Raw genomic sequence first — 15,035 nt, 5'->3', positions numbered from 1 at the left:
CCACCCGACTGAACTAGTCGTGCGTTCCAACTCCCCGGCTGGGAGGTCGGAACTGCACTCTCTCCACGACAGACGACCACCAGGAAGCAATAGCAGTCCAGCAAAGATAACTCGTGAGGGCTATATCGGTAGGCGCAGCTGCTGCCTCTCACGGGCATACCAGCAGCAACTCAGTGACAGTAGATATTGAAACTGACATAACGAGTTGGCAGCACGCAAAAAAAGGGATGTAAAATAAGAGATGGCACGTGCACGACCCACGCACTGCGCAGATGACGCTCTGGCAGCTATTCCACTACGCTATTGGTGGACGACGTTGAAACCATTATCAGTAGATTTACTATCCCCAAAACCATTATCAGTACATTTACTATCCCCAAACCATTATCAGTACATTTACTATCCTCAAAACCATTATCAGTATATTTACTATCCTCAAAACCATTATCAGTACATTTACTATCCTCTAAACCATTATCAGTACATTTACTATCCTCTAAACCATTATCAGTACATTTACTATCCCTGAAACCATTATCAGTACATTTACTATCCTCTAAACCGTTATCAGCACATTTACTACCCCTGAAACCATTATCAGCACATTTACTATCCTCAAAACCATTATCAGTACATTTACTATCCTCAAAACCATTATCAGCACATTTACTATCCTCTAAACCATTATCAGTACATTTACTATCATCTAAACCATTATCAGTACATTTACTATCCCTGAAACCATTATCAGTACATTTACTATCCTCTAAACCATTATCAGCACATTTACTACCCCTGAAACCATTATCAGCACATTTACTATCCTGTAAACCATTATCAGTACATTTACTATCCTCTAAACCATTATCAGTACATTTACTATCCTCAAAACCATTATCAGCACAATTACTATCCTCTAAACCATTATCAGTACATTTACTATCCTCTAAACCATTATCAGTACATTTACTATCCCAAAACCATTATCAGTACATTTACTATCCTCAAAACCATTATCAGTACATTTACTATCCTCTAAACCATTATCAGCACATTTACTACCCCTGAAACCATTATCAGCACATTTACTATCCTCTAAACCATTATCAGTACATTTACTAACCTCAAAACCATTATCAGCACATTTACTATCCTCTAAACCATTATCAGAACATTTACTATCCTCTAAACCATTATCAGTACATTTACTATCTCGAAACCATTATCAGTACATTTACTATCCTCAAAACCATTATCAGTATATTTACTATCCTCAAAACCATTATCAGTACATTTACTATCCTCTAAACCATTATCAGCACATTTACTACCCCTGAAACCATTATCAGCACATTTACTATCCTCTAAACCATTATCAGTACATTTACTATCCTCAAAACCATTATCAGCACATTTACTATCCTATAAACCATTATCAGTACATTTACTATCCCGAAACCATTATCAGTACATTTACTATCCTCAAAACCATTATCAGTATATTTACTATCCTCAAAACCATTATCAGTATATTTACTATCCTCAAAACCATTATCAGTACATTTACTATCCTCTAAACCATTATCAGTATATTTACTATCCTCTAAAACCATTATCAGTACATTTACTATCCCAAAACCATTATCAGTACATTTACTATCCTCTAAACCATTATCAGTACATTTACTATCCCTGAAACCATTATAAGCACATTTACTATACCCGAAACTGTTATCAGTACATTTACTATCCCCGAAGCCATTATCAGTACATTTACTATCTCCCAGGTGGTATATGCTGTCATTTTCAGATGTACAAATTTTTTTTCGGCTGTCTACTTAGGCTGTAAAGTGCATCGCAAAGGGTACTTCCGTCTTACCGTTCACATTCTGTATGAATATGTGGGGAGCATGATCGCTTAAATGCCTTCTTGCGTGCTGTAACTAGTTGCGCTTCTTCAGCTTCTCGTAGCGTACTTCGTGACTAAATATTTCATAGGTGGATGGCCGGATGTTAGCATCCGATGGACACAATACTTCAGCAAGTTATCACATCGCCATCGTCAGGTGAGCTGATGGAGTTACTACTTTAGGGTTTGTGTGGTGCTTTTATCTTTGCCCTTCATCTGTCCCCCACCCCTCTGATTTGCCAGTCTGTCCAAAGTCTGCACCCAGCATCTCCTCCCTTACTCCTCCTGACGTCTCGTTGACCCATTCTAGATTCACATCTTAGATTAACGCACAGGTACACGTGCTGATAGCACCTGCCCTGTTCCTCCACCTGACCCCAAAATCAGTTCGTTGTGGGACATCTCCATCCTCTTTTGAGCCAAACTGACTGTGGGTTCTGAGGCCTCTCGAGGGGGTGTTGCCATTCTTTAACGACAGAGTCCCAGAAATTGCATGTCTCCGTCAGAAAATCAGTATGGCCGAAATCCAGTCTACTTAATTCCGATAGGTATTGTTTCGCCACTACTGACATGTTAGGCAGATACATTTTGGTATGTCATTGCCGCCCTTGGAAATACTCTTCGACAGTATGCACTGTCTGACCTTTACGTCCTGTCTCATTGGCAAGATATCCAATAGACTGTAGTCTGAGGTCATCTCGGACACTACCAAGCAGGACCCGTGGTTTTGATTTCCTTCACGATCCCTGTAGAGTAAAATGTAGGCGGTTGCATCACATGCCTAGGTTCCTCATTTGAAATTGGCTCTTGAAATTTTGTGCACAGTCTTTCGCGAAATAATTGCGACCTAAGAGCAAGTGTCTCCCATTTTTGGTCCTTCAGAATCTCGGTGAATCTCACTTATAGGTCGGACAGACCTGTGACCATCCGTGCTCCGCTTATTTGTACGTATTCAATATCCCCTGTTACTCGTACCTGGTGCGGCACCCACACAACTGATCAATATTCCAAGTTGGGTCAGATGGGTGTTTCGTATTCAGTCTTCTTCGCAGGCAGATTTCATTTTCCCGCTATCCTGCTAATGAACCAAAATCTGTTTCACATGCTCCTGTGTCTGTGTAATCATCCCATTTTAAAATCCCACCAATTACTACACCTAGATTTTTGTATGAGTCTGCTGGTTCCAAATATGACTCACTGATACTGTACCCATGGGAAACATTTTTAATTATGTGAAACGCAAAATTTTACATTTCTGAACATTTGAAGCAAGTTTCCAATTATTGTACAACATCTTACTATAATCTATGTGAATGTTTGTACAGCTTTTCCAAATAATACATCACAACTTCATAATCTGAAATTAGCCTGACGTTACTGTTATGTCGTCTGCCAGTTATGTATTTCGTGGCTCATGCTGGTGGGTTATTTGTAGTGTCGTGTCCTTCACTCTGTGCTTGTCATTTGTACCTGAGAGCCCTTATCTCTCGGAACAAACACCGTGGCAGACTGCACTTTAATCACCCTTACGGTTTTGGACCACTCGATTTGATACGTGGGGACAGACAACAGACACTGACAGAAGGCATGAGAGGTGTAGTTAACACCGAACTGTCATAGGCAAGTCGACAAACGAGGCAGAGACATCTCGGCAACACGACCAGTCTGATTCGAACTCCGGTGCATCCATGAGGAGTGGATGACAGCGAGTGGAACTCTAGGTATGTCAGTGGCTACACCTGGTCAGTGGGGACTCTCAGTCCTTGTTCACTGTACATATGCCTGGAGCCTGCTCCCCTGTGCCCCCTTGCAGCCACTGGCTGGCTGTCTACACTAGCAACTGTTGGCAACAGAGGCCGCAGCATACTGGCCTCAGCGATGGGTCTGTCTTCACACATACCTGGATAATGACGACATCAACGTGGCTCTCCATCGACACAGTTTGACAGTTTCTGGTCTAGGCCATCAGCAGAAAGTAATCCTCTTGAAAATATCAAAATCTTCGACCATGGATTGTGTGCGAAATAGCTGAGAGTCTGCTGCACTCTAGTCTCAATAGAAGTCTGGTCTGTGCACTGTCTCTTCATTCTCTATACAGTTAAATGAATAGTACAGTTCCTCATGGACACTGGTTGACAGTGTCCACACCCTATCAGTGATAAAAGGTGCTACTCTTTGGAGTGACTGTATAGAAAATAGGTAAGAATCTGGGGTGGTCTAGCCTCAACAGTGGGTAAGTCACTCCATCTGTGGGACTACCTTTTCACTCATTGTGCAGTTAAAAGTAAGATGGCAATTCTGTGATTTCCTGTGGGTAGTTTTCATTCCTGGCCAATGATCGAAAGTGAACTGTTTTGAAGGACTGGCCCTTCAGACAAAGATTGTATGTGGACTGTCTGACAACCTGGTGAATTATGGCTGTAGCGTTTGGTATGGACAGCCGTGGTCAATGTTCTCCACCCATGGCCAGTGGTACAGTGTGTTCGTATTCTTTAACAGACTAAATTTTTGGGGAGCATTTTTGAAGATGATGTTTGATGCTGTTGGTAGATACTCTCAGACTCCCTGCTAAATGACGGAAAAGTGTTTGAGTGTCTCATGGGTCTTGAGCTACTAGATACATAGTGGTGCAAATTGGGGCCCCTCTGGCAATGCAAAAGGAAAACCTTGGTATCATTACCCATAGACACTTATATCATCAGATACACTTCCAAACTTTGCCACTGCTTCTGAAATGTGCTGACACTGGGCTACCTGTCTCGTTTAGTGGTGTTATGCATCAGTGATTCAGGCTTGACGACTTGTGTCTCGGTCTGACAGGTGGAGAGGGACTGGAAGCTGGACGAGCAGTTTGTGGTGATGTACGTGCACACTGGCCTCTCGTCTGACTCCTCCAGCTCTTCACAGGCACTCACCGCTCCTGCGGGCAGCCCGTCTGAGGTGATGGCCCGCTTCGACGACATCGCCTACAACAAAGGTAAGTCACCGTGGTTCAGTGCTTCCGATTCGTTATCACACAGCTGCAAGTATGCCTGTTTTGCTGTGCTGTGTATCTGTAGATGTAGATCCAATCTCGATGATCCCATGGGACTCGTATTTGGCGATGCCATTGGATCAACGTGGGAACACTTGGAGTTCGTTTGCAACAGAGCGACATTTCTCAAAAATGTGGACTGAATCATTTGTGCCTGCACCAGCATCGTTCTCAGTCGTCAGCTCTGCCAGACATGGCCGCCTGTACCGCTTTATGCAGTGGACAATTCTGACCTTCATGTGCTGTGATGAGGCATTGGACACCTTGTCACCCAACCTTCATCGAAATCCACAGATCCTCACTGTGGCACCACATGAACAGCTGACCAGCTTCGCAGTTTGAATGAAACTCGTTCCCAGATATGACAATATGGCCTGCGTCTCAGTCGTCTACGTCAGTGGATTTCCCCATCTGCGGCCTGTACTGTTGGTGGAATAAATGCCCATTTATCTGTGGCCCGCTTATGTACATGATACTTTCAGCTGAAGGTGACCACCACCTATGTTCGATATCAAAATGCAAAAACCAATACAGATGGCAGGTGGCTTTAGCAGCAGTGGAGTATACACAGGGTGTTTCCATAAGAGGGTCCAAAAATTTAACAGGACAGAGAGGATGCTCCACTAAATAATTTGAAGTAGAGAACCTGGGATGGGAGAAGCCAGATTCAGGAGGCAACAGGAATAAAATCACATTACCCTGTGCTCTTTTACACAGTTAACTGCAGATACCACCACTGACACCATGACCACACCACCTGCACTGTATCTTTCAAAATGTGCTGAAACTTACAGCAGTCAACGTCAGTGCAAGCATGACACTGGTGAACAAGGTTCTGAAGCACTATGGTGTGTCAAATCGCGTCACAGGCAGATTCTACTCTGGCAACTAATGACATGTCCGTATCCACTGGGGTCTCATACACAAGTGACTTTAGATATCCCCACAGGGAATAATGAAGGGGATTCAGGTCAGGTGACCTCGCAGACCATGACATACGACCTCCCCTTCCAATCCAGCGACCAAGAAATACAGCAATGAGAAGGTTGTGGACGTTTACTCTGAAGAGAGGCGGTGTATCCATATCCTCTGACGAGGAGTCAAGGGTACGTTCTCCAACAATTCAGGTTGAACTGTTTGCACAAATCTCAAGTAAAGGTGGCCTTTCAGATGGCCAGGTAGAAGACGTGGCCCAGTCACATTGTCACTTACAACTCCAGCCCAGATATTCACAGCAAAACGTACTTGATGATGTGATTCTAATACAGCTTGAGGGTTCTTCTCATCCCACACGTGGCCATTCCTGTTGTTCGAAATACTTATGGATAAGTGAAGTAGGGAAAGCCGTGCATCATGACTTCCAAGCAATCAGACTCGTCCTCCTCGTCCTCCTCGTTTCCTTGCAGGAGATAAAAAGCCTACACGCAAATAAACAGAAGAGTACTATGTTATTTGAAAAAAGAGCTGGAAAACAATAATGACAGACAAAGCAATAGAAAAGTTTACTGCCATATCTCCTTAAGCTGCCTTCTCTGACCCCCAGGTTCCCTATGTCAATTCAGTGGAGCATTCTATACGTCCTGGTACATTTTTGCTCGCTCTTGGGAAACACCCTGAGAAAGTGTGTCGGGGGGGGGGGGGGGGGGGGGGGGACGCCGAAAACAATGCAGTCGTTGTCCAAATGCGGAAATGGAGCGATTTATCTGACGTACATGGTCAATGGCTTTCGCTCCAAGGGTGGAAACATTTCCGAAACGGTTAAGCTTACAGACTGCTTTGGTTAAAGGATCAGTGCACGGCCAAGTGGCACTATTCATAAACGGCACTGAAGCAGTTGGGATGCACCGTGGGCTGTACATCACAGGAGTGAAAGGCGGCTGTGGACATGTGTATGGACGAATAGACTTGCAACTTTGTAAGAGACATCATATTTACGCCAGTAACAGTGATACTTTTTTTATTTCAGTATTGCAATTTATGCCTTAGGCCATTCTCAAGTGAAGCTGAAAATACAGAATGCTTTTAAACTGTTTAATAAATTCGTTGTGTATCTTGATATTCTGCCGATTACACTGCATAAAAATGCAATTGCGTGAGCATGTTACTCACATGTTATGGCTATTAGGCCATGTCAACCTAAAATGAGCTGACACATTTATATGTCGTTGTCATTACTATTAAATACATAGGTGATGCTGTTACATAGTGCTAGCACACATATCCATAAGTCATACAACAACATAGTCTGTAGACACTTATGTTAGTTGGCCCATCGCTAGTCATATATGCACTACACTGCAGGGGCAGATTACTGCGGAAAAGGTGTATGGCTTCTGTGATGAAAATGAGCAACGGCCGTGGGCTATGTATGCTGCTCGGTAGTCTGGACATCATCATCCAAGTGTCATGACCGTTCGCCGGATAGTTACGTTGTTTAGAGAAACAGGGAGTGTTCAGCAACATGAGAAACGTCAACACGACCTGCAACAAATTCAGATGGTTCAAATGGCTCCGAGCACTATGCGACTTAACTTCTGAGGTAATCAGTCTCCTAGAACTTAGAACTAATTAAACCTAACTAACCTAAGGACATCACACACATCCATGCCCGAGGCAGGATTCGAACCTGCGACCGCAGCGGTCGCTCGGCTCCAGACTGTAGCGCCTAGAACCGCACGGCCACTCCGGACGGCGACCTGCAACAAATGATGGTGCCCAAGTAGGTGTTTTAGCTGCTGTCGCGGCTAATCCGCACATCAGTAGCAGACAAATTGCGCGAGAATCGGGAATCTCAAAAACGTCGGTGTTGAGAATGCTACATCAGCCCCGTACCATATTTCTATGCACCAGGAATTGCATGGCGACGACTTTGAACATCGTGTACAGTTCTGCCACTGGGCACAAGAGAAATTACGGGACGATGACAGTTGAACATAAGCGAACTGGGAGGGTTAATGTATGGTGCTGCATTATGGGAGGAAGGATAATTGTCCCCCATTTTATCGATGGCAATCTAAATGGTGCAATGTATGCTGATTTCCTACGTAATGCTCTACCGATGTTACTACAAGATGGTTCACTGCATGACAGAATGGCGATGTACTTCCAACATGATGGATGTCCGGCACATAGCTCGCGTGCGGTTGAAGCGGTATTGAATAGCATATTTCATGACAGGTGGATTGGTCGTCGAAGCACCATACCATGGCCCGTACGTTCACCGGATCTGACGTCCCCGGATTTCTTTCTGTGGGGAAAGTTGAAGAATATCCGCTATCGTGATCTACCGACAACGCCTGACGCCTTGCGTCAGCGCTTTGTCGATGCATGTGCGAACATTACGGAAGGCGAACTACTCGCTGTTGAGAGGAATATCGTTACACTTTTTGCCAAATGCACTGAAGTTGACTGACATCATTTTGAGCATTTATTGCATTAATGTGGTATTTACAGGTGATGACGCTGTAACACCATACGTTCTCAGAAATGATAAGTTCACAAAGGTCCATGTATCAGATTGGAACAATCGAAATAAAATGTTCAAACATACCTACGTTCTGTATTTTAATTTAGAAGACCTGCCTGTTACCAACTGTTCGTCTAAAATTGTGAGCCATATGTTTGTGACTATTACAGCGCCATCTATCACAAACCGAAAAAAGTGTTCCAAGTAAAACATTCCTATTTCCTTACGTACTACACGAATATGTAATCAAAATGGGGGTTCCTACTCAAAAAAACGCAGTTGATATCCGTTTGATCTATGGCAGCGCCCTCTAGCGGACCAACCATGGCGCCATCTGGTTTCCCCCTACAAGCCATACAAGTTTCGTTCTTTGAAATTTTTGCGTTTGACGCTTATTTCGAGAGATATTTGGCCCGGTCACGATCATTGAACCACCCTGTATACGAGGGTTGGAACTTAAATAGTGGCAACTACTTTTTCACAACCGATAAAAAAGGGTTACATGTTTGCACCTGTTACTGTCCTTCAAAGTAGTCACCAGCGTTGTGTAGAACCCGTTGCCAGCGATGTGCAAGGCGTAGTATACCGTTAGCAGAGCCTGTTCTGTTGATGGTGCGAATGGAGCGGTCTAGAGTTATGGCGATTCTCGTGTACGACTGTGATGGTGTTATCCTTACGCTGTACGCTCCTTCACGGCAGACCGTCAATGCACAGTATTACTGTTTGTTTTTGGAGCCTCACCTGCGACCAGCTTTGCGAGAGAAGCGGCGACACTTTCTGCACAACCCACCCATCTTTTTGCACGACAGTGGGCGGGCGCATACAATGCAAGCTCTGGCTGCTCTCTTCGGTCGATGGGACTGGGAAGTACTGTACCATCCACCATACTGCCCGGACTCAAGTCCTTGTGACTTTGATTTGATTCCGAAGATGAAGGAACCACTTCGAGGCATTCACATCAGAACTGTTCCAAAGATTCGACAGGCAGTAGACTACTTTGAAGGACAGTAACAGGTGCAAACATGTAACACTTTTGTAACGGTTGTGAATAAGTAATTGCCACTATTTAAGTTCCAACTCTCATATAGAGATATTTCTTCCTTATTTCTGACAAATGCATCTGTGGAATACCACTTCATCTTATATGTTTGAATTTCATAATAGCGATGCTGTACATTTTCCTATTAGTCAAATGCCGAAATCAAAAACAAAATAGTGGGGGGATGTATTACGAGAAAATTCTTTCTTCAGTGGGTCGATTTCAACCCCTTATCGACCACATGGGTACGCGTAAAAAAAAATTCAAAGCTGATCAGAGTCGAAGTGTTACCCTTGGGTAGATTCATTATTAAGTAAATGTCAAATTATGTATATCTATGTACTCAGCTCACATTGCGCTCCGAATTACTATATCATCCATGCTGCGTAAGCTACATATAGTGAACTTCTGCGTGTGCTGGAGCACCCCTTCTTTCCGCCAAATAACCTTTTGGCAGTGACGCATTTTCTCAATTGTGTCGAGATCTGCATAATCCCCTTACCAACTTTTGTCAGACTCGGAAATAAACAGTGAGTGTACGAGATGTAAGCACTGTGTATCGTTTCTTTGTAGGTGGCTCAGTGATCCGTATGATGCAGCACGCCTTGGGAACAGATGTGTTCTACGATGGACTTAGTCGCTATCTCAAGGCAAAGTAAGTACCACGTTTACATTCTGTGTCTACCTTGTGTCACACAGTGACCAGTAATTCAGCTGCTATGTGCTGAAAATCGCGTTTTCTTTAAAGGAACAACACCTGATGCAAGGAAATAGTGTTGAGATTCTGTCTCACTGGAATGAGACCTAGACTACATCAATGGGTCGGAGTACATGTGGCCCACTGCAACGTAATGAAGTTGAGGAAATGAAAAGTGTTACACCATGAACGCCATGTCTGATTAATATTTCCGCGCTTCTGCCAAATGTTTAACATTTTCAGATGGTCAAAAACTGACTTAAGTTACAACAGCAGAAAAAGAAAAAAACCTTTGTTGACTGTTACAAGTAGAGCTAGGTTGTAGAATAGGAAAGGTATTGGGTAAATAATTAACATGTTACCATATTAACTTAAATCTTCATTGAACATTACATACCAATACCGAGGAATATCATTTTACTGCTTTCTTGTAAACTCCTATGTCTTTAGTCATGGTAGATCAACAGTGGACCCAATCTTTAGTATGAGGCAGTTGATGGAAAGGCATTGGGAGTATGGGAAAGATCTGGTGATGACATTTCTGGACCCAGCGGAAACATATGACAGTGTTCACAGGGAAAAGGAGGTTGCAAAGCAAACACTTGAAGTCATCCAGGCAATGTATGAAAAAAGCTCTAGTTGTGTGCAGACACGTTGGAAGAACTGAATTGTTGAAGAAAGTTAAGGGACTAAGACAAGGAACTGTGATATCACCACTACTATCTAAATGATGATGGATGAAATAGTCAGAGACACAAAAGAAGCCCATAGACGAAGGGAGACGAAGCTGCTACTATTTTCTGATGATATTGTGGTGTGGAGAACTAGCATTAAGGAGGTACAAAAACAAATAGACTCCCTAAATGATAAGGTCGAGAAATATGGAATGAAATTTAGTGTGGAGGAAAGCAAGACCATGGTGGTAATCGGAGGGGATAGAGAGGGCAAGGGACAAATCCATACTAAGGGACGGGATATTGAAATAGTTGACAACTTTAAAATATCTGGGAAGTGTATTAATGGGGAATGCACATTTGGAGACAACAATTAGTAAAAGAATACAACAGAGTAGTACATTTTACCAGGGTGTGGGGGGTGTGGTGTTGGTGTGGGGAAGGGAAGTGCCAATGAGGTGCAAGCTGGTGCTATACAAGACTTACTTCACACCCATACTAATTTACTGCTCAGAGACTTGGACTATGGCTAAAGGAGAGGAGAGTAGGATACGTTCCACTGAAATGAAGTTTATGAGAAGTATTCTAGGGAAGAGGAGGAGAGACAGAATGAAAAATGAAGATTGTAGGAAAGAAATTGGAGTGGAAAAGTTGACTGAGAAAATTTAAAAGAATAGATTAAAATGTTTTGGGTATGTGAAGAGGAAGGGAGAGAAGAATATCAAGAAGAATGATGGAGTTCAAGATTGAGGACAAGAGACCAAGTGGAAGACCGAGAACAAGATGGATGAACACAATAAAGATGAGTTAAGGAGGAGAAATCTGCTATGGAACCAAATTGTGGAAGAAGAATGGTGGAAAGATCGAGTAAAGTGGCGAAGTACCATTGATACCCCAACCCGACCAGATTCTGGATAGAGGGAAACGAAGATGATGATGAACAATGTGGCAAATAATCAGTTGTTTACAGAAGAGCTACCATATCAACAACCAATCAGAGAACTTTATTGGTCGCACTGTGTCTGTAAAGGTACCTGTTGTGATTCGCTTTCGTCATATGCTTTCCTTCTTTTTGCTGTTTTTTTATAATACGCAAAATACTGCAACTAGTACCGCAAAATTACAGCAAAGTGTTAACCCTGTTTGATCCTACAGGCGAAGTAATTACTGCCAGTTAAAGGACAACGCACGAAAGAATTCGCTACGGAATTGCTATTGCTTCCACATCCCTGCAGGGCAGGCAGATAGCAGTGTAGCAACAACATTACTCCATCCTCTGTTTCATTGTCAATCATTTTGTTATTCCTACTGCGACGGGCGTTCAATATCTAATGCCACATATTTTTTACTGAAATCACGTTAGTTTTATGCAGGACTACAATATTGCACTATTCCCCTCTCTTTCGGCTGCAAAAACCAATTTCTCAACGCAGTGTACAATCAATGAGAAGGCCTTACGTCACCTTACTGGTGTCACTCTACTGGTCGACGTCAGAGCCAACCACTTGTTGCACCAAAACGCTCTCAATCACCCATGTAGTGTTTCTTGTGTAGTGCATCCTTCATTGGGCCAAGTCTGTTTATGGTCTTCTGAAATGAACCCAGCGCGCACACTCTTTTAGGCACCCCAAGTGGTGGAAGAGCGTGGCGTCACTACCAACAGACATGTTCAGTACTGAGCAGGGAGGTGTTTAATTCTGATCCATCGAATGAGAGTGTCCGCACGTTCCACCACTGCAGGACGACTGGAACACGGCAGATCGGATGTGTTCGTGCGACCTTATACTGATGATGACAGCCAGCTCACGCAACGACTCGCCGTGCTTTTGTTCTTTTCCAGAGCACTGACATTCTGCAAGCCCCTCTGAATATCGGCGATGCTCTGGTTTTGCGCCAAGAGAAACTCAATGACAGCATCAGAACTTCATGGAAGTACAGGGACTGAAACGGGAATACTCCACGATGCCCCACAACAAATTCAGCATTTTTTAACCTAATTTATCCAACAGAAAAAATATGTTGCATTCCCTATAGAACGCCCCTTATACTAATGCCTTGATGGATGAGACGTTTACACAGACAAAGTGACTGGGGTGATGTGTCACCGTGTCTGTTTTGATGCAGCGCCTTGAGCGAGGGTTCAGACGATCTTCTTCTGGTCGGCCTGGAGGAGGCGCTGTCGGAAGCCGACCCCCAGCCTCTGCTGCCCGAAGGAAAGACCTTCAGCGAGGCACTCAGGCCGTGGATAAACATGGCAGGCTACCCACTGGTCAGCGTCACCAGGGACTACGATACAGGGACCGTCACCCTGACACAGGTAAGTGACGACCGAGGTTACTGTACACACTGAGGTGCCAAAAGTCGTGGGCCACCAGCTAGTATTGCGTCTGACCCCTTTTAGCAAGGACTAGTGGCATGGACAGGTCGCTGGAAGTCGGGCATGGACAGGTCGTTGGAAGTCCCCTCCAGAAATGTTGAGCCATTTTGGGTCTACAGCTGGCCAGAAGTGAGGAAGTGGTGCAGACGCAACGTTTGTACACGAACTAAAAACTAAACTCAAAACTGCCCACCCAGTTGGCCGTGCAGTCTAACACATGGCTTTCCGGGCGGGAAGCAGCTCCGTGTCCCCGGCACGAATCCACCCGGCATTTGTGTAGAGGTCTGGTGAGCCGGCCAGTCTGTGTTTTTAGGCGGTTTTCCATCTGCCTCGGCGAATGCGGGCTGGTTCCCCTTATTCCACCTGAGTGACACTATGTCGGCGACTGCTGCGCAAACAAGTTCTCCACGTGTGCGTACACCACCATTACCATGCTAACATAGCGATTACACTCGTCTGCTGTGAGACGTTCCCTGAGGGGTCCACCGGGGGCCGAACAGCACAATAACCCTGGGTTGGGTGTGGGGTGGGTGAGGGGTGAAGTGGTATGCGGTAGTCGTCGCGGGGTTGTGGCCCACAGCGGCTGCCTGTCCGTCGTTTCTAGGTCCCTGGTTAACATGCAATACAATACAAACTCAAAACTCTGTCAGAAAAGGCCATGAAGGCCCAATGGTACTGACCGGGCGCCGTGTCATCCTCAGGCCACAGAGGTCACTGGATGCTGTATGAGACCAGAGCCGCTACTTCTCAATCAAGTAGCTCCTCAGTTCGTCTCACAAAGGCTGAATGCACCCCACTTGCCAAAAGCACCCAGCAGATTGGATGGTCACCCAGCCAAGTGTTAGCCCAGCCCGACAGCACTTACCTTAGTTGATCTGACGGGAACCGGTGACACCACTGTGGTAAAGCCGTTGGCTTGTGCATGAATTGTCCTGTTGATTATGTCCCATAAACGTTGGATGGGATTCATGTTGAGCGATCTGGCTGACCATATCATTCACACGAATTCTCCAGAACGTTCTTCAAACCAATCATCAACAATAATTGTGGCCTGGTAACATGGCGCATTGTCATCCATGAAAATGCCATCGTTGTTTGGTGGCAAATGGTCTCCAGGTAGCTGAAAATAACCGTTTCCAGTCAATGGTCGGTTCAGTTGGACCAGAGGACCCAGGCGATTCCATATAAACGCAGCCCATACCATTATGGAGCGTCCTTCAGCTTGCACAGTGCCTTGTCGATTACCTGGCTCCACGGATGCATAAAAAGTATGGACCTCTGATAATGGCAGAAAAAACCATCTTACTGTTTGCCACTGCCAATAAATTTGTCGTCAGTAAAACGAATGGTTTACTGAACATGTCCTACAACAACACTGGTGAATAACATCTGCAGTTTTTCAGTCGTGGCCAACAGAGTGTGTGTGTGTGTGTGTGTGTGTGTGTGTGTGTGTGTGTGTGTGTGTGTGTGTGTGTGTGCGTGGGGGAGGGGGGGGATAATATTTTTGAAAGAAGCAAAGCAGAAACACTGGCTGTGGTCATAGCTCATAGTCGACTAATGTCTTTCACTTTTCATCCAGTCGATGCTTTCGTGGTGTTGGGTAGTATGTACCGTTATTGTTATGAAGTTTTTTTTTAATTGCTCAAAATAACATTCCGAAATGTGTAAGCAAATTTAACGTTAATGATACCAAATATTACAGTTGATGCACACAAGTAAAATCATTCATAAAAAAGAAAGCAACATATCCAAAATACGATTTTACAGATGATTGTGTTCGGTCTTTCCTTGGGTAATTTTATGTGTTTACAAAGTGACGCTGCCATGGAGGAACGTCAT

General features: G+C 44.3%; 1 protein-coding gene across 1 annotated transcript in view; it reads left to right on the top strand.

The window, feature by feature from the left end:
• Positions 1-15,035, top strand: part of LOC126293584 (aminopeptidase N-like) — a 155,445-nt gene that overhangs the window by 102,359 nt on the left and 38,051 nt on the right. The window contains exons 8-10 of the mRNA XM_049986859.1: positions 4,730-4,886; positions 10,022-10,103; positions 12,944-13,136. Of these exons, the coding sequence (XP_049842816.1) occupies positions 4,730-4,886; positions 10,022-10,103; positions 12,944-13,136 (432 nt within the window). The remainder of the gene's footprint in view (positions 1-4,729; positions 4,887-10,021; positions 10,104-12,943; positions 13,137-15,035) is intronic.

This window comes from Schistocerca gregaria, chromosome 10 (genome assembly GCF_023897955.1).
Source record: "Schistocerca gregaria isolate iqSchGreg1 chromosome 10, iqSchGreg1.2, whole genome shotgun sequence".
In the NCBI taxonomy this organism is placed as follows: domain Eukaryota; kingdom Metazoa; phylum Arthropoda; class Insecta; order Orthoptera; family Acrididae; genus Schistocerca; species Schistocerca gregaria.
The sequence above is the reverse complement of the archived record's forward strand: the minus strand, read 5'-3'. Positions and strand labels throughout refer to the sequence as shown.